Source organism: Lissotriton vulgaris, chromosome 5 (assembly GCF_964263255.1).
Source record: "Lissotriton vulgaris chromosome 5, aLisVul1.2, whole genome shotgun sequence".
NCBI classification, from domain to species: domain Eukaryota; kingdom Metazoa; phylum Chordata; class Amphibia; order Caudata; family Salamandridae; genus Lissotriton; species Lissotriton vulgaris.
In genome coordinates this window covers 1,947,709,935-1,947,733,397 of record NC_141693.1, presented here as the reverse complement: position 1 = coordinate 1,947,733,397, position 23,463 = coordinate 1,947,709,935, and the positions used below count along the sequence as shown (strand labels likewise).

The following is a 23,463-nucleotide window of genomic DNA, read 5'->3' as shown; positions in this document are numbered from 1 at the left end:
CTGACATGCTGAGTAGCTCGGGATACCAGCATCTTCGTGCCCAGTCCGGAGCCACTAGGATAACCTGTGCCCGGTCGCACCTGATCATCTTAAGCACTCTGGGCAGAAGTGGTCAGAGTTCAGACGCCATTCGTGATCCATCATGCACCGACGGCTGAGTTCGTCCGCCCTGGCATTCAGAGAGCCTGCCAGGTGTTGAACCACCAGGGTCACGCCCTGATGTTCCCGCCACTGCCAGAGGCGCAGAGCCTCCTGGCATAGGGTCTACGACCCCACCCCGCCTTGTTTGTTGCAGTACCACATGGCGGTGGTGTTGTCCGTGAACACCTGTACTACACTCCCCCGGACAGAGGGGAGGAATGCCTTCAGTGCTAGACGAATCGCCCACAGCTCCAAAATGTTGATATGGAGCCGGGACTCCGCCGGAGACCAGAGGCCTCTGATCTCTGCCTCTCCCATGTGGCTTCCCCAGCCCTGGAGGGAAGCGTCCGTCACAACCACGTGCTCCGGGTGGGGTAGGGATCTGCCACTGACCCACTCGCGGTCCGTGGCCACCACTGCAGTTGTCTCGCATTGCCCTCCGAGATCAAGACATGATCGGACAGGTTGCCCTGATGCTGGGCCCACTGAAACTTCAGGTCCCACTGCAGAGCCCGCATCCGCCACCTGGCGTGATGCACCAGTAGGATGCAGGAGGCCATCAGCCCCAGAAGCCGCAGCGTCAACCTGACCGAGACTCGGGATAACGGCTGAAAGATGGAGAACCCCAGCAAATGCAGGAGGTCGGCCGTAGTCTGGAGGTGGCTGACGACTGTCTGGGGCGAGCACGCCTTCAACAACCAGTCGTCTAGGTAGGGGAATACTGATACCCCTAACTTGCGCAGATGAGCTGGGACCACCGCCATCACCTTCGTGAACACCCGTGGGGCGCTGGTAAGGCCGAAGGGGAGCATGGTAAACTAAAAGTGCTCTTGGCCTACCGTGAACCGCAGGTAATGCCGGTGGGCCGGCAGGACGGCGATGTGGAAATAAGCGTCCTGCAAGTCCAATGCTACCAGCCAGTCTTCCAGGTCCAGGGCAGCTAGGACCTGAGCCAAAGTTAGCATCTTGAACTTCTCCTTCCGGAGGAAGCCGTTGACGTTCCGTAGGTCCAAGATAGGGCGTAGGCCCCCTTTGCCCTTCTTGGGTACCAGAAAGTAGTGGGAGTAACATCCACACCCTACTTCTGGCCCAGGAACGCGCTCAATGGCCCCTTTGGCCAAGAGGGCCGTGACTTCCTCTTGCAGATGTTGCAAGTGATCCCCTGACACGCGGTGGCATTGCGGTAGCATGGATGGAGGGGTCGCCTCGAAGCAGAAGGAGTAGCCCCTTCGGACGATCTGCAGCACCCACCTGTCCGACGTGATAGTGAGCCAGTGGGAGAGGTGATGGCGAACCCTGCCTCCCACAGGCGTCACATGGGCCTGAAAACTTGGACTAGGAAGGTTTTGAGGCGGGTGCTGTGGAGGGAGGTGTGGACTGGCCTCGCCGTTGTCCCCGACCGCCGCCACGGCGGTTTCCACGGCCGCCACCGCGCTGTTGAACATTTTGCGGCGTGTGGCTGGCAGCACGTGTGGGAGCGCCCCTTCCGTGGCCACAAAAGGAGCAAAAGGCACCCGTTTGCTGGCGTGGGGCCGCTAGGCCCAAGGACTTGGCCGTAACCCTGGTCTGCCTTGTCGCCGAAGAGGCGATGGCCATCGAACGGCATGTCCAGAAGTGTGGCCTGGACATCGGTCGAGAAATTGGCGGACCTCAACCAGGCGTGGCGTCAAACCGCCACCGTCGTTGCCATTGCCCTGCCCAGTGAGTCCGTTGTATCCAGCCCACACTGGATGGAATAACGTGCTGCATCTCGGCCCTCCGCAAGGGTTTGGGCGAGTTTAGCCCGGACCTCCTCCGGGCATTGTGGCAGCACCTCCGCAATCGTGTCCCACAGAGTGTGGGTGTAGCGGCCCAAGAGACAGGCGGTATTTACAGACCGCAGCCCTATGCTTACAGACGATAACACCTTTTTCACAAACTGTTCGTATCTCTTGGATTCCCGGTCGGCCGGGGCCGACGAAAATGCGGTCTGGGAATTGGAGGCCTGGATGACCAGGCTCTCGGGGGTGGGATGGGTGGACAAAAAGCATGGTTCACCCGGGGCCGGGCGGTAGCGTCTGGCCACGTTCCTATCCACAGGCAGGCCTGTGGCGGGCTTGGACCAAGTGCCCACAAGAACGTCACACAAGGCCTCATTGAACGGCAGCAGAGGCTCGCTGGAGTTGGACTGCGGTTTGAGGACCTCAGTGAGGAGGTTAGTCCTCACGGCCGCGACGGGGAGCTCAAGGTGTAAGGCCTTGGCTGCCTTCGTCAACACTACACTATATGTAGACACCTCCTACGAAGCCACAGTCGGAGGCGAGGTAAATCCAGTGTCTGGCGACGTGTCAAGACCACTGGCCTCCCCAAGCTCATAAGTCCAGTCCTGTTGAGACTGGCACTCCAGTGCCAGAAGGTCCTCAGACCCCTCCCAATCCTCCTCGTCACCTGTTACCTGTAAAACAGGATTAGTAGGCGGGGCTTCCTCGTGGAAATAAAAATCTCCATAGGCTGTCGGAAGAGGCGCCCAGCGGCGCCGTTCAGACACCAGAGTCGGACCATAAGGAACATTGGGGTCAGCGTCCACAGCGGGCGCGACACCCGTGGGGCTGTCGCCGGCGAGGTTGACCGGCAACGACCCGGATCCGGAAGCGGATCCAGTGAGGTGCTGCGGCACCGGGACCGAAGTCGCCGGCGGCGCCGGGGCCAAAGCACCCGGCGGCGTCGGGCCGGAGCACCCGACCCGCTAGGGTCTCCAGACGGGACCGTTGGGCCCGAAGGCGCCACGGAACCCAACTGAGGAGGGAGGAACCTTATGGCCATGAGGTACCGCTCGATCTCCTCCGGCGTCACGCCGTGCCCAGGGACCCGATGGTGTGGGGCAGGCGTCGACGCTTGAGACTCCCGCGTAGCCGAGTGGGCGGTGTCACCCGAGCCCCCGGCCGCATCGTGCGAGCGTCGGGGTGGGTCAGGATCGATGACGTTGTGCGACCTCTCATGTCTCTTACCTGAGGACTTGGAGCCTGACGACCGGTGTCCACTCCCGGAGCTGCGATGACTCCGACCTCGCGACCTGTCCCTCGAACTCCCGTGGGACCGGGAGTGGCGCGGGGCCGCCTGCCGGAGCTCGAGCCGCTTGCGGGACCGCTCCCGCTCAGCCTTCGACGTCAGGGCCCGGCAGTCGGAACAGGTGCGGTCGTCGTGATCGAGGCCTAGGCGATGGGGGTCCGTGACCGACATCAGTCGGTCGCACTTCGAGCAGGGTTTGAACCCGGGCATCCCTACCGGCACCGATTGAGTCGAAGACTCAAAGAAAAAGAATGATCAAAAAGATCAAAAGTTTAGTCAAAAAATGACTAGGAGTAGAGCTTCTCCGGATCTGCGCTAGCTGGCGCGAAAAAAAAAAGAACTGACGTAAGCGCGCATGGGCGGCGTCTAAGTACTCCGACGACGGCATTCCGGCGCTAACGATGCCGGACGCGGAGCCGCAGACGACGCCTACCGACGTGCAGGGGTATTGCTACGCAAAAAAATTCCGGATCCAGTCTGATGCCTGGGGATATTCTAAGGTAAGGAATCTACCACTAACGTGTCTCTTTCAGATTTGGTGTGTTCATCATGCCATGGGTACCTTCCCTTATTTTTATTCTCCGAACAGAATTTAAAGGATTTACAAGAAAGGTAACCCATTCTTTTTCCGTTAGTGTAGGTGAGACCACTAGCTTATTAGGTCTCACCTAGCCATTTATCGTTTTCCAAAATTCCCTTGAATTTGTTTGGTTCCTTGAGTAGAAAAGTTTTGCCGACAAGTTTTGCTTAGCTTGATTTCTTGCATTCCAGATCAGTTTCCTCAAATTCTGATTTAGGGTTTTTAATATAATTGGTAATTCGTCCTTCTCAGTATTTTTACTATATAAGGTAAATTAATTTCTGATTTCCTTTTCTTACCTTGTGTGACCTGTTTCTCCTTAACTTCAGATACAGAGTCCTGGAGTTTGACAAGTTTACAAGTAAAGTTTACCCATTGTTCAATTGGGGAAGTCAAGATCTTATCTTCAAAACAATCTATAATGAGTTTTTGCACCAGTTCATTGGTCTCCTCTTTGTTATATACCGTACAGATGAGTTCCCTGTAGTTGATCGTTCCAGTCTGACCTTGCATGGACTGGTACCTTTGATGCTTTTTACTCATGAAATTTGTAGTGATTATTTATGGACTATGATCACAGTCAGGAACCTTCAATTGATACAAGGTAATGTTAAGGATTGACTATACGCTTGTATTACTTAAAATCTTTGTCTTAGCCTTTTAGGACTGAAAAGTAAATGCTGGTGGTGAATCTAATGTGAATCTCCCATTTAATATTCGTCGTCCCAAGAGGGCATTGTTGACCCTATTTTCTACCCCATTTATATTCCATTAACACATCATGAAATTTTGACTATCCTTTTTTATCTTCCTTTGTTGTGGTAATAAGTATATTCTGTCATAGGACCTTATTACCATGTAAAGCCGATGATATAAATTTTTCGATTATTTCTGTTGACTTTTCTATTTTACTTTGGGTCAGTATTGCCTCGATATCTTGCTCTGATCTTCCAAGGGCATTTTTAAGTATGGAGGGAACCAGCTTGTTATTCTTTCCCTTTTGTGTCATATCCTCTTCATTAATGAGAGGAGTTGGATATACCTTTGGAACCGGCTTACTGATTATTATACCCCAGCTGTTGATTATTTCGTGTTCATTTATGACTTGTTCTGCTACAGACACAGAATTTACAGTCATCAAGGTCTATGTCTGGGTACCCTCAGTATTTGGTATGAATCCTATAGATTCAGTATACTTTCTTGTCACTTTTGCTAGTGATGGGATTGATTTGAAGAGGCAATTGATGTTTCCCCTATTTAGTGTGTCTTGATTACCTCGAGTCGAATTCTGGTTTAAAAATTAACTGTACCTTATCATTGGTTGGCAGATCTTTATTTCTTTCTTCATCTAACTTCTGCAGGACTTTTTATGTAACTTGTTTCTCCCCACCGTATCTTTCAACAACCAGATGATCCAAGTTTGGTAAACGCCAGGTAATTTCAGCCTGCTCCATTCTATCGATTTGTTTCTCAATTAATTGGTTTGATTCTTTTGCTTTTCTACATTTAGCCCATATTGTTGGTTCCGATTCTGAATTATTTTAAATTTGTACTATTGCGTATGTTACGATCCCAAACCTGAGGCCTATGTACTACCGGGACGATTTAGGTTTCTTTCTCCTATTTTTCTTGTACAGTATCTTTGGATTTGTGGGGCATTTTTTATATCCTCTGGTGCCTGTCCTATGATGTACCCATTTCTCATTGGCTTCAATTTCTTTTTACTCATTCTTTCCTCCCCTATCTCCAATTCATTCTTGGTTTGTTTTAATTTGTCTGTTGTGATGAGTATATCTCTGAGAACTCATTTGGTCAATATTTTGTTTTTCTTTTTTAGTGAATATAGCGAAATAGTTGTTATTCTTGTTCTTTGATATTGGAGACCACTTTCCATACAAGACTTTTTCTTGTTTACCAGATGTTTCCTTCCATAAATATTTTCCTTCACTGTCTACTTCTGATGGTACTTGATCTTCAGGCTGTGTTGGTACTGTAATTTTCTGTTTAGCCTTTTATCTTGCTTTACGTAGTTTTTTCTATGTCTTTTTGTCATGGTAAACAATGGGGAAACTGGTTCTTTGACTTCTTGATCATCCGTTATCTTTTCCATTTGAGGAGCTAGAGATTTATACCCATCATCTTTTCCCCATCCTGACCCCGGGTCCGCAGTTTTGTCGGTGTTATTAATTCTTGGTCACCTTGTTGCAGAATTCGTAATTTTATCGGGGTTAATTGATCCGGGCCATCCTGATGTTTTATGGGACTAGGGTGTTTCATATCGGTAACTATAGTAATATTGTGGTTGTCTCTTTTTAATTTACAACTGTCCTCTTTATTTTTTTCCCTTCGAAGGTTAATTTTGACATCTTCTAGTATGCTATTAAGGACCTCCGGTATTATGGCCAATGTGTCTATTATAGGTGCACAAGTACAATCGGTGTTTGTTTTGGCACTTTCGGTTTGGGCTCTAACCATCAAGCCATTCAGCTGGTCGGGTTTATGATCTACGCCGGCTACTGCATTTGCCATCAATGAGTAGGTCAATTTTTATGTCCATTTTATTTAACTGATATGTTAGTGTGTCCAATGTTAATGATGAAGTTTGGTAGAAAATATCCCAGATAGATCCCAAGTCCTGGTTACCTATAGTTTGTCTCTGTTGTTCATTCAGATGCTCATGAACAATGTTAGTAGTACTTTTGAGTAGAATACTCAAGATTTCTTGTACTGCAGTTGTTTTAGTGAAGTTATCCATATCAATATATTCTCTATGATCTTGTTCTTGTCCGTTATATTACATTTTACTATTATTACTGCTATTGTTAGGTAATATTTCTGTTTTTATTTCAATATTCTCAGTCATTCTTGGGCTGCTATCTTGTATAGGTTCTACCTTTTGTTCTTTAGTGATCAATAGGTTTTGATGGATGTGGGAATGACCCTCTGTCTCCTCATTTTTATTTTTTTTATCCATTCCTCCCTTTAGTTTTATGGGTGAGGTAGCCTCCGAGCTGAGTCTAGTATCATTTTCACCTTGATTATCCTGAATGACATCTACTTCCCTCATGCTAGGGTTTTGATTGAATACTTGCCTATGTGTTATGATGTCACAGGTTGTTTCTATTTTTTTTTTAAAGTATTTCTACTTTCACTTCTAGAGGTAGCATGGTCCTTGGGGGTCAGCTTTTTTTGGTATACGTCTCCCTGATAGATCTGATCCTGCAGTCTTCCCGTCATATCCATACCTTTTTGACCTTTATAGGTAGGTGATATTATATTTAGCATTTCCTGGTCGATAATGTCTTGTAATTGTTGGTCTTCCTCTTGTCCGCTAGTTTGTGTGCTCTGTACCTTATTGCTAATTGGCTTAATCGGGGTTCGTAGTTTAATTTTTTCTGATTCTATTAAAATTGTAATAAGGGCTCAAGACGGATCTTTCATAAAATTAAATTTATCTGCGACTTTTGTGGATTTTTCAAACATCCGTGCTATCAGTGAAATTAACGATTGATTCAATCCTATTGCACTAGATTTTGCCTTTTTTTAATCACTTTTAGTATTTATATTTTCTTCGCTTGTCTTGCGGAGGGTCCTGTCAGCCCATCTATATATCTGAACGCATAATTATTTTATTTATTTATTGATTGATGATAGTAGCCCAACTATTTAAGGAACAAGGGAAACCCAACATGCAATTGGTCAGGGACCTTGGGTATGTATATGATTAATAAAGACAGTGGTCCCTAGACATCCTATAGATATACTGGATAGTAAATATAAACTAGATAGATACTATATTCTTTGCCCAGCCGGACAGAATTTTAATAGTCAATACATTTATAAAGAAAAACACATTCATACACAGTTCAAGTGGGACGTCACCTGGGTCCTACTACCATGATAAAACAAACAAAAGTATGGGAAAACGGTTCAGGCAACGGGAGAGAGTCTGTGAACATAAAATTGTAGATAGTACGGAGACACCATTGCCGGTAATGATATACAGTGCATTAACATGCATATGGTGTGTAAATCGTCGACGGGGTTTCGATCCCTATGTTAGAATAATGGGATCATCTTCAGGACGTTAGAATTGTTATGCATGTATACTTCCTAAGACAATACATAATTCTTGTCTTAGTACATTCATTAACAAGTTTACGGTTGGAAAACTTATTAGAAACCAGGGCAGATGGGTTAAGAATTGTACACAACTAAGTGTAGTCTTTCCAAGGTGCTGGGTCCCACAACAAGGATCCAGTAGTTTAAAGCGTATTCAAGTTGGTCGGTGATTGTTGTACCGCTAGCGGTGAGTTCCACAGTTTGGATTCCAGTCGGATGTTTTTCCACTGGCGGGGGTTATTTCTTGGGAGGGCGGCAGAGGGGTGATAAGGGGCTCAATCGCAACCATGCCTCAGGACCCCTTATCACGGTCTGGCACCAAGAACCCCTGTAAGTCTACTACAATTTTATGTTCACAGACTTTTTCCCATTGCCTGAACCGTTTTCCCACACTTGTTTGTTTTATCATGTTAGTAGGACCCAGGTGGTGTCCCACTTGAACTGTGTATGAATGTGTTTTTCTTTATAAATGTATTGACTTAAAATTCTGTCCGGCTGTACAGAGAATATAGAATCTATAGTATATTTATAGGATGTCTAGGGACTACTGTCTTTAGTAATGATGGTAGCCCAATAGTCCAACCATTCAATATCGGAATTAATAGGTTTTTCCTTCCGGTTCTTTTAGCTCTTTTCAGTTGACCTCCTGAACCTCTCACACTTCCTGTAGCTCTACTGTGAATAGATGAAAAGGTTGAAAAGTTGGAAGGTACCAATGGATTGATAGTGGAATGAATCTATTGAGGTGTGCAGTTTTGAGGCAACGATGTAGAGGTGTGAGTAGATATGTGGAGAGCGCGCTGGTATTGCAGGGAAGAGCAGGGCACACTGAGTACCGCTAGCCGCACCCTACCAAGTTGGGCCGCCTCTGCGGGATTCCTGGGCACTACACTCCGCGGCCACTACTAACAGCGGCCGCGCTCTCACGCTTTATTTTCCCTCTGCTAGCCTATCTAGGCTCTTCTCCACATCTCCACTTGATTCCATAATATATGTTAATAATTTGATGGATTAGTGATTGGGAAGGATTGGAAAAGTTAAAGGTTGTTCTATGGTGGCGCAGAGACGAGCTGGGGGGCGTGGGGATGGAATAATCAGACCCCTCACACTCACCGTTTTTCTCCTGCTGTCAGCTATCGGATTTACTGGCCTGGAAACCTAAGCATGGGCTGAAGTTGAATTGAAAACCCATGCAGCCATGCTGGGTAACCGTGAATTGGCGAAGCTCACAAAGGAGGCAAGCCTTTGAACCTTCCCCCTTGTGGACCCTGCCCATCATGAGGAAGAAGGCTTGGAACCTCGTCCGAGGATGTTTATTGTTTCAGGCCACCGAGAGCAGCAGGCTCTCGACCCAGGGGAACAGAAACATGTCTGGACACTAGTGACAGGTCGTTTTTCATGGGGCATCTCTAAGATGCCCTCTGTGTGCATGTTTCAATAAATCCCACACTGGCATCAGTGAGGGGTTGATGTGCTGCAGAGTTTGATACCAAACTTCTCAGTTTTCAGTGTAGCCATTATGGTGCTGTGGAGTTCTTAATGACAACCTCCCAACAGTTGGTTCCTACCGGAAGTCTTTCTGGACAAAGCTTGCAGCTCAAAATCAAAACCGTCAATACCAGTTGAAAACAACAGGGCACTCTACTTCAAACAGCACACTGCACCCATCTGCCACTGCGGGTGTACTTTGGGAGCTAACTCGGATCCTTTTTGCTCTGAGCCTAACACCAGGAGCTTTGCTCCCACAATCTTGTGGCCTCCTCGTGAGCAGCCACCAACCGGTGGCCCCCTATCCCCCATTGGATAACTTTGAGCCTCAGCACTCTGCACCCGGCTGCCCTAACGGCTGAGGGTGCAACATGAGTGCATCCTTGACCCTGGGGGACCCCTGAGTCTACCCCCTGAAAACCGACTCCAACAACCGAATACTTACCTTTGAACCAATAACCCTATTTTCCTCCATAGGATAACATTAACTGTTGCATCACTAGTGGTTCTACTGCAATCAAACCAAAAGTATATATATATATATAACTGTACTACAGACGATTTACAAACTGTATTATAACTGCAAAGTACTGATCACTTACCTGTGTTAGGTTTGCTTAAATCTAGGAAATAAAATAAAAGAACATTTTTATACAAAACAAACTGGTCTGAAGTTCAGCCTTTGAGTGTGAGATATCATTTGCTGATTGAGTGTGTATAACAAATGCTTAACACTACCCTCTGATAAAGCATTACGGCACGCCCACACTACCACAAAAAGAGAGTAAGGTACCATCACCTCAGCCTACCTTTGGGATTCCACTAGACTCTGTGCACACTATACCTCACTTTGATAAGGTATGTACAGAGCCAGCTTCCTACAGGACCTCTTTCCAGTCTGGCTCGTCAAGCTGGTCTGCCAAAGGGGCCAGCAACCCCTCCCAATCCTCATCACCACCTTCTGGGCAATAGGGAACACTAGTGATGAAAAGGAGAACAAAAGTACCCTCCGGCGTTGGATTCAACGTTGGTCCGGGTCCATCTCGGGGGTGAGGATGGCAACAGCGCCGGCCAGGGGCACGTCCGAAGCCGGGGGGCATCATTGTCAGGATCAGCACCGGGAAAGGTCGGGTAAGATTGATCAGCGTCGATCTGGATCCGGCCTGGTTCCGCGGGGGCCCTTCACTGGTATCTAAGACCCAGGACTCCTGATCAGCTCCGCAGGGCCAGAAGGTGCACCGGCAGAGTCAGGCTGCTCAAAGATGCAGTGAAGGGCTTTGTAAAATGTAAAAAACTGGGCAGGGGACGCCCGGGCTCCCTGGAATGGGGGAGGCGCAGAGTCGTCCCTGAAGTAGGCCTTGGAGAAGGAGCCTTAGAGAGATAACGCTCCGCCGACCTGCTGACCGACGGAGAGAAGGCAAAGCGGTGCTTCTGGATGCAGAGTCAACCGAAGCCACCCACCGACACACAGGGGTACTGCTATGAATTATTTATTAGGATCTAGTCTGATGCCTGGGGTTAATTCTAAAGGTAAGGATTCTGTAACTGTCTCTTTGAGATCAAAGCTGCAAAATAGCATTCCACAAAGTCTCTGGTTAAAAATCATTTCTGTCCAAAAACCGAAAAGAAACATTTCCTATCACAAAAGATGTCCGCAAACAAATTTGGAAAGGCTTTTTCATGGTAAAAAAATGGCCAACAAAGCAGGGCTTCTTGTTTCCAGAATAATACTGGAGCAATTGCACTGACTATTCATGGTAACATAGCGGTTGTATGTGCTTCATTAAAAAAGCAGTATCAGTCTGCAGCTTCTTGAGCAACATAATAAATGCATTTTGGTTATATAGATTGCAACTGGCTACCAAAAAAGTATTTAAAAAAACTGGGTTTGGCAAAAAAAAAAATATAAATTATACAATATTTATTTTGTATTCATGCGCTCTAGGCAATACATAGTCCAAACAATTCAGTTTTCAGGATATTCAATGCAGAGTCCCTGCAGGAGAAACAACAGAATAAGCAGCAGCAGAAAATATCAATTAAAGATTAACAGGACTTACCGGAATGTGTTCCTCTACATAAGTGAGGAGGTATTTCCCTGGATACACAGGCTTTGCTTGTTTGCTCTACCCGAGGCCCTGGTCTCTCCGGTTTATTCAGGACACTGACCCGATAACAAGTCAAGCTTTCCTAGAGTTTGATAAAACCAAAACAGATTGAGAAATGATGGAAGAACGGAGTTAAAAAAAAAAAAGTACAGCTATGATTAGGCAGAAGACTAAAGTTATTTATCTGTAAAGCAGCTCCTTATCAAGGTGTGAGAAGTTGGCCTGATCTATAATGTTCACTATTCTAGTGAGCACTTTGTATCAGTCCAAACAACCCTTATTGATGATTGGTTGTAAGTCAACCTTATAGACCAGCTATCCTAGTAGCATGGATACGAGCAGTCTTCGGGCTAAACTCTAGAGGGCGTGTTAAGCCAGCTGTTATACCATCACATATACCCCTTGAACACCAAGTGAAAGGACACCACACAAGTGTTATGAAAATAAACAGTGTATTTATTTAGATCACAACAGCCCTGTACTCTTTATGAGGACAGGGTACTAAGCACACAACAAAACTCTTACAAAAATACTTTAAGTTGCACAATTTACACAAATGCCCGAGGGGCACGAAAAACCATATACTCTGAAAGTGGAATGCAAAATTACTAGCAGGTAAGTACTAATCTCATAGGGTTTGGAATCGCTAGGACTGGACTACTGAACCTTCAGATTACTAGCAGGAGGCCTAGGGGACTCGGGTGCAGAGTGTGCCCTCTCACGCGGGATGCGGGACAAAGTCTATGGATACTAGTAATGACAAAGTTAGTGATATCAGACGAATCCGACTAAGTAGAGCTGAAACGAAAAAGGATCTGGACCCTTGGATAGTGAGGCTATGCTGGGGCACCGAAATGCCGAAGTTACCTAGCCCAGGGGCTGCGGCTGCATAGGTCTGGAAAGACGTCGGGAATCCTCGTTGCAGTCTATGGAGCCTGAAAGAAGGAGTTGCTGGCAGGCGACCAGTGAAGAGATTCGGATGGATCCAAGCCTGGATCGAAGATGGAAGACACCTGTAAGCAGAGGGGACCAAGTTCTGAATCACTAGCTAGTGATTAGATGGGCACCAGGATGGCACCGGATGGAGTCACCTCGACCAGGTGAGTGGGCGATGCTGGGCTCTGCATTCTCACGGACCAGGAGGCGTTGTCGGCGACCAGGATGAAGGTGCGAGCTGTCCCACGATGGTTGCTGCTGTCGACGTCGCTTGACCCAGGATTGGGGCAACAAGTCTTGGCAAATTCAAGCCCACGCGGTGGACTCAAAATGGTGTCTGGAGTGGACCAGGAGGGTCCGGGGTGCTCCTCTTTTGGAGGGGAGCAAGGGCCAGTCTGGAGCAACCAGACCAGCAGTGTTGATGTCGTCGGTCGTCGTCGGGAAGGCCACAAGCCAGCGGGCAAGTAGCCAGACAACGCGGTGAGCAGCAAAAAGCAGAAGGGCCCCACGCAGATCGAGTGGATGCTGGAGGGCTGGACTTCGGTGCTGGAGCTGCTCAGGGTTGGGGCTTCTCGGACCCCAAAGCACTCACTCGAGGATCCCTCGGCGGTCGTGCTGGGCAAGCGTCGTGCAGTCTTGAAGATGGCCGGTCTCTCGAGGTCTCGTCGCACCCACGGATCTCAGCTGAGCTGTAGATGTAGGTAGAGGTCAGAGGTGCCAGGGAAGCCGGGTCTCGTCGTGCTGGTCAGTCGGATTCCGGAGGAAGGACGTGCAGCAAACCGCAGTGTTCTTGGATGGTGCCTGCGGGTGCAGGGTGACTATTCCTTAGCCACAAGGGAGAAATCTTGAGAAGAAGTCGAGAGTTCCTTTCGTAGAAAGTAGTTTCAGGATTCAAAGATGATCTAATTTGGAAGGGGGCCCGCTCCTATCTTTATACTAAGAAAAGGGGCTGGCACGCGACTAGGTCCTGCCCATGGGTGGGACCAGGAAGGGGGGTGGTTACACCCCTCTCCCATGCCGGACTTTCCCCAGCTCAGGGGCTGGTGTGCCCCTGGAACTGGTTCTAGCCGGCAGATGCATAGTGAGCACCGGGGTGCCGCTTGCAGTCACCTTCCTCTAAAGCCCTGCCTACCCAGGATAAACAAAACACTGTCTGGGATGGTGCTAGCACCGCCCATGACAGGAAACCCTTTGTCCAAGCTCCCCTCGCTGGAAGGACTCCCAGCTGCAGGGGGTCAGACTTGTGTCTGTGGTGGCAGCATCCATTTTGTGATGCTGAGGCTTGAGTTAACTTTAACCGGGGTTCACAGTTACATACATGTCGTGTCCCTCTAGAAGGGTGGAATGCTAACCCCGTCGCCAGAATTGGTGAGGGGTTAGTATTCCAATTCGTATGACACCTTACTCGACATGTTTTGATAAAGCGATACCAAAGATAGCATATAACCGCGAGGATTATAATGCACTTAAGAGTATATGGTACGCGTTATCATGGAACAGCTATTAGGACTTGGATCCGCAAGCTGCAAATGGGCTCAGCTCATGCCAGAGCACCATCTCACACGATTCCAAGCACTCTGCCTTCAGGATTGTCAAGGCCTGCCATAGGAGTGACTGATAGGAATCTGTGTGTCCATTTTAGGGTTAGATATAGGTATACTATATCTAAAGCAAAGGGTGATTACACCACCTTGCCCCAGCTTTCGTGCAGCCAGTTGTGTCAGATTTAGATGGCCAGCCAGGGGTGGCATAATACATGCTGCAGCCCCTGGTAGGCCCTGGGTGCACCTATGCCCTGAGTTACAGGGTCTGATAAGGTGGCCCAGTACCAATTGGTAAATGCACCTAAGGTACATGGAATCCATTTTACAGAGAGAGCAGTAGGCCTGGGGTCCCGATTGGCAGGGTCCCAGGCCAACTAAGTCGGAAAACCAGCAAAGCACCAGGCAAAAGGTTGGGGGTAACCATAATCAGGTATCCACCTTCCTACACAAGGTATCTTCATTAATTTAATAAATGCTAAAGAGTCCCACCCAAACAATCCTGGGACAGTTCAATAAGGAAAGCTGAAATACCCACCAGATAACGTGAAAATAAATTCCAAGACGTAACAATAGTTTTCCACATTTTAACTTTTAAAAGAAATAGATCATAAAAAATGCAAACATCACTGCTGTTCCAAAACCATACTTGTGTTCCTTTTTTTTCACAGAAAAAAATGTAACTGAAACCACACTACAAGCATACTGCCTTTGAAAGAAAAAAGCTACTTTTCAGTAACAATCCTTCTAGTGAATACTCTATTTCCTGCAGATTTTCCGCCTCACAAATTTCTTCCAGTTTCAGACTGGATCAATAACATTGACAATAGCTTTAATAGTATGACAGGTGTCACTGCAGCTCCGAGTCAATTCAGACTTAACCTCGGATGTGAGAACAATGAACCATATAAGGAGCCAACCGCTCTGCCACACTCTTCTCCCGCTAATGCCTTAAGAGGAAGAGACTTGTGAAGCAAATGTACACTTTTCTTCTGATGGATACTTCTGGTTGCCGATTTCTGACCTTAGGAATCGATACGCATGCAGGACCCCATGGATGTGGGCCTGAGAAGAAAAGGTGACAGGCTCCACTATCACAGCAATTCAGCTAAATTAGCAATAACTGGGAGTGTATGTTGACAGAACACAAGAGTGTAGATAGGCATCATCAACAACAACAAAAGCTGAAGCTACCCTCGAGTAAGAATATTTAGGCGTGCTCGCTAAAAAAAACAACTCAGGCAGAACTTGCCTCCAAAATGAAGACTCTGTCTCCCCAAAATAACCTGTACATACTGGGCCTGCCAGTCTCGAACAATGGCAAACTGTAGCTCTTTGTAGAGAATAATGTAATCTCTCTCTTTGGTGCAGAAATTTATCACATAAGTTAGTGCGGAGTGGGTGCATCGCTCACTTGCACTATGACCTCCCTCCTGTTTCACAGCCACAACCCATTATAGCTAGCTCCTCAATTATAGAGACCAGGACAATGTACTCAGAATGACCCATGATAACGAGAACTAAACTTTTGAGGCTATTGTGTCACCTTTCAACGGATTTCACACTATTGGTGTAGTCTGCACAGAGGGCGTTTCTACAGGTTACACCCCATTTGGAGGAGAGTGCCACTTTTTTTAGGGTTACCCACAACGTTTTGCCAGATACCTGATGCCAGCTTGACTGAGTGTTCTTTCACAAAACTGTATCTTTGTCACCCACAATTGGCACACTTCTGGGTCAGCTTAAGTCCCTTGTAAAAGGTACCCTGGTATGTTTTTATGTATGTATATATTTTATCCATTTTAAAGTATCATATGGCTCAGAAACCAATTCAATGCTTTTACAGTATTATTTCATAATACTACTTTTACTGTACGCACTTTACTTTATAAGTATTGCAATTGTGGCAATTCATTTCTCTTGCATGAGAAATTAGACTGCTCAATAAAATAACACATTTTATTGAAAACGCCTGTATCTCTATTTCTCTGCACTCTGGTGAAATTAAGCATGCACGATTGACTGAGTGAAATAGTTGTCTATTGTTTTCACACGACTCTAGAGATATACTCTTTATTCTGAGGGAGCAAAGTTGTCATGTTTATGCGGCTGTCAGAAACTAATCCCTTCTTGTCTAAATCAGGACGGTTAACCCTTTCCTGAACATTCGAGAAAGTTTCTAGTGACCTCCGAGCTAGCTGGCAAAACTAATTAAGTCTAACAGTCAGTAGAGACCTAGGTGACCTCAGTCCTACGTCTACACTGCTGTTTATGTTATTCCAATGCGCAGAGCCTATTGGGAATATAGGAACTACACTACATGGCGCCCAACGTTTGGTAAGGCGATAATCTAACGCAAGACACTAGAGTAACTCAGTCGTGCTTTTCACACAGACCCCTTTTTCAGTAAAAACTCCAAAAGACATCTGGAGTGGGTAAAAGGTTAATATCCGCCGGAACTTAGTAGGATGAGAATCCTATGTATTAGTTTTTGGTTTAGTCAACGTTGTAGGATACAGTGTTCCAAAATATTGTGCACCTAATCTTTGTTTTCTTGAAACTTGCTCTGCAACCAAAAAAATTTTTGCCAATAAAATGACGGAAAGTGAAGAAGAAAGAGAAGCCTTAGCAACTCAACTCATAGCCGAAGACACAAGTCTCCGGCAAGATGACCCGAATGCTATAATCATTTCGGTCAATATAAGAAAAACTATAACTCTTAAACTCTTATAGAAAATGGACTATCACCAAGAGGTGGCACCGTCATATTCGTGATAAAGGCACATGAGTATCGGCAGACAGAGGTATTCTATTCATGGATACATTTTCCAGCAGCACACGCTGTTACAAAATGTAAATGTATGTATTTGAGCTTATATAGCGCACAGCTACCCGCAGTGGGTTTCCCGGCGCTTGCTTAGGGAACCCGTCCTGGTATTCCCCTGTGAGATAACCCCGGAAGGGTATCCACAAGGTGAAAGCCAGGCATCCCGCCGCGAGGGGCCGTTGTGGAGATTAAGCAAGCTATTGCCCAGAGTCGCAGAGTGTGAACCCGTGAGTCGAGAAAGCACCGGAGCGAGAATTATCGAGTCCGTGGAATTTTTAGCCCAAGACCCGCCGAGGCGGAGAATTGAACCCTGGTCCAGGGCCGATCTCAGCTTCCGGGTCTGCCGCCTCTAACCCCTGAGCCACACTTCTCCACTATTTATACACTCCTTTCGAGGACGTTGAAATCGCACTAACTTACCAAGAGCACCTGCTCTGGTTTAATGGCGCCCTAAAACATCAAAATCACATCACCAGGCACGGTCCACTAGGTAGACCAGGAGCCACGTGGCCGGTTCTAGCCAGCTACACACCACATCCCGACATTGAAAAAATGTCAAGCGAAGAACTCCTAGTTAAACTAAAAGAATTAACAAAGGCATATAGAGAATTAGTTCAATTGGCAAGGGACGATATAACGTACCTGCAAAAATGGAAGGAGACAGATATAACAGACCAACCATTTAACTTGCCAGAATCATAGAAAAATCCTATGAAGAACTAGGAACCCCAACTAAGTGAAAATCCTGAAAAAACATTTATTAAAATAATCTAAACACTCCAAAAAAGAGTTGGGGTGGTAATAAACAATCCACTCCCAAGGAAAAACGATTCCAGTCCAGAGGAAGGTCTCCTCAACGGAGATAAAGATCTCCTGGCCGAGGAGGCTAGTCTTTCCAAAGGGAACCCTCTGAAAAAAGATTTAACCTTGGGGATAGGGATAAATTGAGAAAACCTGACAGATATCAAGATATTGATACACGTCTCTATCGATCTTTTCAGACTTCCTCACAGAAATCGGAAAGAAGAGGACGGTCAGAACACAAAGAAGAGCACGTCCAGTCCAAAGACCAGGAACCTGCTCATCAAAGTAAAAAATTACATTATCCAAAGAAGAAGGTAGCCAGTATTAAAATTAAACATGCCGAGGATTCTGAGGACACAACTGAAAAACGGAGAGTGGGCCCAGACAATGCTAGACAGCGCAGCAGAAGTGACCATAGCTCGCAAGATCCTAATGAATCTTCTGGAAAAAGTGGACATGAATGAATACATTCAAGTGGAAACTGCAGACACCAGAGTAAGCAAACCCCATAAATTATACGAAATAACATTGCGCATAGAGGGGGACAAGACTAGGAAAGTGAGGGGTCTCTTTTGGGATAACCTTTCGAAAGGCTATGACACCCTGTTAGCTGAAAAAGACTGGCCACCAGAATTTGTCAGGGAGTGCCCTCATGGCGAAGAAATGATTATGTCTGCCTTCTCAAATCAAATTCCAATTCATAAAAAATACACATTTGCAAGAAAATGGGCAGTGGCCCAAGCCCCTGCGTTATATAAAAATCACGTAGGATGGGATGAGGATTCTCCTCCCCACAAAATCCAGTTAAAAAATCAACCTACTGCACAAAGGCAGTACCCAGTTAAACAAGAAGCTAAAAAGCAAGTCAGGGAGATTTTAGATCAACTTGAATATCAGGGGGTGATTGAAACATGCACCTCACAAATGAACAATCCTTTGTTTCCTGTCTCCAAGCCAGATGATTCATATCGTCTAGTTTTGGACTACAGACACCTAAATTCCTGCTGCAAAACATTTCCAGTACAAAACTCACAGTGCAGCACTAATGAATAACATTGTGCGCAAAAAATATAAAATGACATTAGATATCTCTAATGGATTCTTCTGTCAAAACATTGCACCTGAAAGCAGGCATTTGACCATTTTCTCAATAATGAGGTCACAAAAACAATTTTGTCGACTCCCACAGGGATTCAAGAATAGCCCAGGATTATTCTCAGCAAGGGTATACAAATATATGATGATGAGGCATTATCCCATGTCGATGACATCTATCTTACAGACGATGACCTGGAGACTCACTTAAAAAAAGAGTGAACACCATAATACTTGGGTTCGCATCAGAGGGTTACAAATTCAACATTAAAAAGTCAAGAATTGCCCATCTAACTGTCCTATTTTTAGGATATGAATTATCAAGTGAAGGCAAAAGCCTAGCAGACAACTTCTTAGAGAAGTGTGCAGTACTCCAAGCACCAAAAACGCGGAAGAACTTCCAATCAATACTAGGTTTCCTGAATTTCGGAAGAACATACATTCTAAATTATGCAGAGAGGGTTAAACCTCTCTATGAATTAATAAAACCTGATTTCAAACCAATAAATTGGACTCAAACACACAAAATTTTAAGATTACAAACAGACGTGTTAGCTAAAATAAAATTGCAAACTCGCGAAAACGTACGCAACCTTGTAATCCGAGTCATCCCAGGAAGATGCGGATTCACGTACCTGACCTCTAATGAGGGTGAAACGGTACCAATAGCTTACAAATCACACATGTACACACAAGCTGAAATGAAATTCAGTTCAACTGAAAAAATTCTAATAGCGGTTCAAACTGCTGTAGCAAAAGAAAGAGCCCTAGCCAAAGGTAAGAGAATATCTGTTTTAAGAGCAGAATCAGCCCTTAAGGCATTAACAAGTCCACGCAATCTGAATGCAGTGGCATTAGATCCAAAACGGATACAATGGGAAAATTCTCTTGCTGCAGAAGACGTGGAAAGGGGCGACCATTCGGTCCCCCCGAACGTATGGCCGAGTACCACGAGCCCCCCGGGAAGCCATTTTGGGGCGGGAGGCGAGCCTCGGCTGGTATGCCCGAAGCGGCGTAGCCGGGGCGCGCTGTTTCCCGCCCTCGAGTGGGCTGGCCTAGACACTGACGCGGCTGGCCACGCCCTAAGGGCAGGCAGGGGCGGGTTTACGCCCGCCCTGAAGACGGATAAAAGGAGCAACAAGCCAAGAACGCATCCTCTTGTTCCTGTGCTCTGAAGCTGCACCCCCTTGCTGCACGTGAGCTCGAGACGGAACGAAGAGCCAATTTTGAACCCACCCACCAGCCCCTGAGGACAGCCAGTTGTTTTGAATAAAGTTTTGATATGGTAATGCTATTTTCTTGCAGGTTGTGGTGATTGTCGTGTTATTCTTAGTATGCAATAAAGAATGGTCAGCTACAATATTTTCCTCAAATAAAGTAATTCTGCACTAAGTATTGATCAGTAGTCATACGTGAAATGGTTTATGGTTTTTTTTTTTTTTTTAATTGAATTATTTAGTTAAATTGTCGTATTTATTTTTTGGTCGGGCGGTAAGGTCATGATCGGTGAGCACTAATTAGTAGATCCCTATGAGTGGGCGTCACCCATTACGGATGGGAGCGCTCGAGGGAGGTGGCCATTGGCCCCTCAACGGGTAGGCGGTCCCTTCTAAGGATGGGACGCCGAAAGGAAAGGAAAGGCGGTCAAGGCCCCTTCCTGGGTAGGAGGGGCTACTGCCCCCTCCTGGGGAATTTCCCGGGGCCAGGATATCTGCGACGGCAGATGTGGTAAGTTGTGTGGGGTTTGGGAGGGGGTCTACGCTACCTTCTAGATACCTCACACGAGTCCTCGAACGACCTTTAAGTGGCGTCGAGTTTATTGGGGCCCCCGTCAAGTCAAGGGAAATTGGTAGTTGCACTTGAGGTACACCTCTGTGCGGTCGCCCCTCACAAGTGAGGGGGATTTTCGGGTTTAGGGATCTTGACACCGGTTACGACCTTGCCGTTGGCCCTTAAACGTTAGGATGTACAATTTCAAAATTTCAAGTTAATGTTTTGTAGGATGTTAGTTCGGCTAGGAGAACCTTTGTATTAGAGAATATGTTAAGGTTAGCCAAACATCGCAATGTGGTAATGAAATTGTACATAATATGAAACTGTTATTTTAATGTTTTAATTTTGTTTCATATTTTAATAAATACGGCCGGGAAGGGTAACTCCCTTCCCGCCTTCCAAAAGTTCAAGAACTGTTTCCGGTTTCCCATCCTTGGGGAGTGTGTTGAGAGGGGGTGGCGGGTATCGCGGCCATATGAAATACTATTTTGACCAGAAAATGAAAAAACTAAACGATCTAGAATACGAACAAGAATATCCTCTGCCAATCGAAATGCTGCCTCTCGAACAATATACCCGTGTGATCTATATGGACAGATTTGCACAACATTACGATGTAGATAAAAAATCCTACAATGCAGCGTGCGCGATTGTTAAAGGTCGCTGGCGCTCTGGTAAATTCAGACCGATGATTTCCAAAACTGAATCACTCAGAAACTGTTCAGCTCAGCGAGCTGAAATAAGATCTTTAAAGATGGCGCTTGAAAATGCCGATCCAGAATTCCCCACACTGATAGTGTGCGATTCGCATTACTGCGTCAAGTCATACAATAGTGACATGCAGACATGGAGCAAAAACGGTTACAAAGATGACAGGTGCCACAATAAAGCCTAAAACGCTTTGGGAACAAGTAGTTCTTTTGCAGAAAGAACTACAAAAGACTCACGTGATACATACACTGAGTCATCAACGTGATGGTGTTCACGTTGCAGGGAACTCATTGGCTAACAGAGCCACAGCGGCAGCAGTTCAACCGGCTTCCGTAGCCACAAAAAAGCGTTCTAAAAAACACATAGATGAAAAAACCATGCTGGCGGTAAAAGCGTTGTTAAAAGGCGATTATGCAGCATTACCTCTCAACTATCCACTTAGTAATACGTACATAATTGATGCAAACTCCGTTCCTTTTGCTCAAATCCCTGGAGTGAGAGATAAAGTAATTCCAAACACAAACTGGAGAGTTTTCTTGATTGAAGACGCACACATGGGATTGGGTCTAAGGCACCAAGAGATCTTGAAATCTCTAATAGAATTACAATCAGAATACTGGTGGCCGGGGATGAGCTTGCAAATTTATACATTTGCAATGGATTGTCCAGACTGAAACAGAGATCGCAGTTGTGAACCAGACCAGACTATTGCCAGGACACCTTTATTAGAAAGCATCAGGCTATCTATACGCAAAAATCCAGCCGGAGAAATGCGTCCCCATAATTATTAAGACTAGATTCACTTAAAAATGTAGACCCCAGCGCTCGGCTGACGCCAGAACTGTTATGAAAGATTTGCGAGTCTTAATCGGCACATAGGCAATTGGCATGCTACATTCTGACCAGGGTCCTGCGTTTAGCTCTCGAGCTTACAAAGAGGCCATGACCAACATGGGCATTGCATTGCGGTACTCTTCTCCCTTCCATCCTGAGGGAAATGCATTAGTGAAAAGAAAAAACCGTGACATAAAGCAATCTATAACAGCGAGGGTATTCGGTTCGGGTGACGGGTGGCTCAAACATCTAACATGCCAAGAAATTCTCTAGGAGGTATCAGTCCGTATGAACTTTTGTTTGGTACTAGAATGATTATCCAGGATTTGGATCGTAAAACTTCAGTGGTAGAAGAAAAAACTTTTGATAGCAAAGATCGTTTGGCTGTTTTACAGGGCTTGAATGAAAGAAGAAAGTCTAAGTAACAAAGTTTAAGCCAAAAACCACTGAAGAACCACCTGTCCCAGCAAGACCTGTCTGGATTCCAAAGATTGGGGAACTGGTCAGAGAAAAGATCGCAGTGAAGAAGGAAAAGCAGTACCTGTCTTAGCTGTCAGCGTAAGAAGATCAGTAGTACTACCGCCCCTTGCTGGTAAAAAAGAGAACCGAGTTGTATCCATCGACCTGGTGAAACCACAAACATGTGGCCGATAATAAATAGCAGGCCCAGTGGACTCCCAAGAAATAGCAGAAGACCAAACTTTGCTACAATCCAAGAGGTTCAAACTGAGAGACTAATCACATTTGATAAATCTGCAGTAAATAAAAAAAGGACCATGCAACAAAGCCATGGAACTTGTGCCTCTTGAAACCCAAATTGCAACAGTTCATGAAGATACACCGATCTACAACGATGTAGCCTCGGACTATACAAATGTTACAAAAGAAAATGCAAAAATCAATGGAAATCCGGAAGCAATCCCACCAATTGACAGAACTGCATCTGGCTACTTTATCAACTTTGATGACTTTTCCGATGATCCAAGTGAACATGGAGACAAGCCAGCAACAAAAACTTTCAAAGAAAAATGACCAAACTTTTTCACCAACTAAAAGAAACATATCTGATTTCACCATGGATTGAATTTTGGACTGTGTTAGGTGTACCTTTCCTCCTGCTTTGGCTCATCATGGTTTTATGCTTGGGTACATTAATTGATGGAAAATATTAGTACAATGGACACAGCAAGTCAGAACATCAACTTGGTCCTAAAGTCTCACAGATCCTCTCACATCGAGAAAACAGAACTATCATCAGTGAACATCACAGCCAATCCAATACCTGGTGGTATAGCATGGGACAGAACGGACTATGAAATCTATGGCCCGATTGAGCTCTTGAAGTATCCACACCAGTTTAAGGTTGGGTTCATCGAATTATGAAGAATTATACTGTTACAATCACTATGGTCATCACTATTTGCATAAATCTGCTCAACCTAGAAATGTTTTTAC

The 23,463-nt window shown here is 45.9% G+C and overlaps 1 protein-coding gene across 1 annotated transcript in view; it reads right to left on the bottom strand.

Annotated features, from left to right (window-relative positions):
• The window catches only part of PRRC2A (proline rich coiled-coil 2A), a 1,005,169-nt gene that overhangs the window by 466,741 nt on the left and 514,965 nt on the right, over positions 1–23,463 (bottom strand). The window contains exon 11 of the mRNA XM_086919885.1: positions 11,440–11,569. Within this exon, the coding sequence (XP_086776011.1) occupies positions 11,440–11,569 (130 nt within the window). The remainder of the gene's footprint in view (positions 1–11,439; positions 11,570–23,463) is intronic.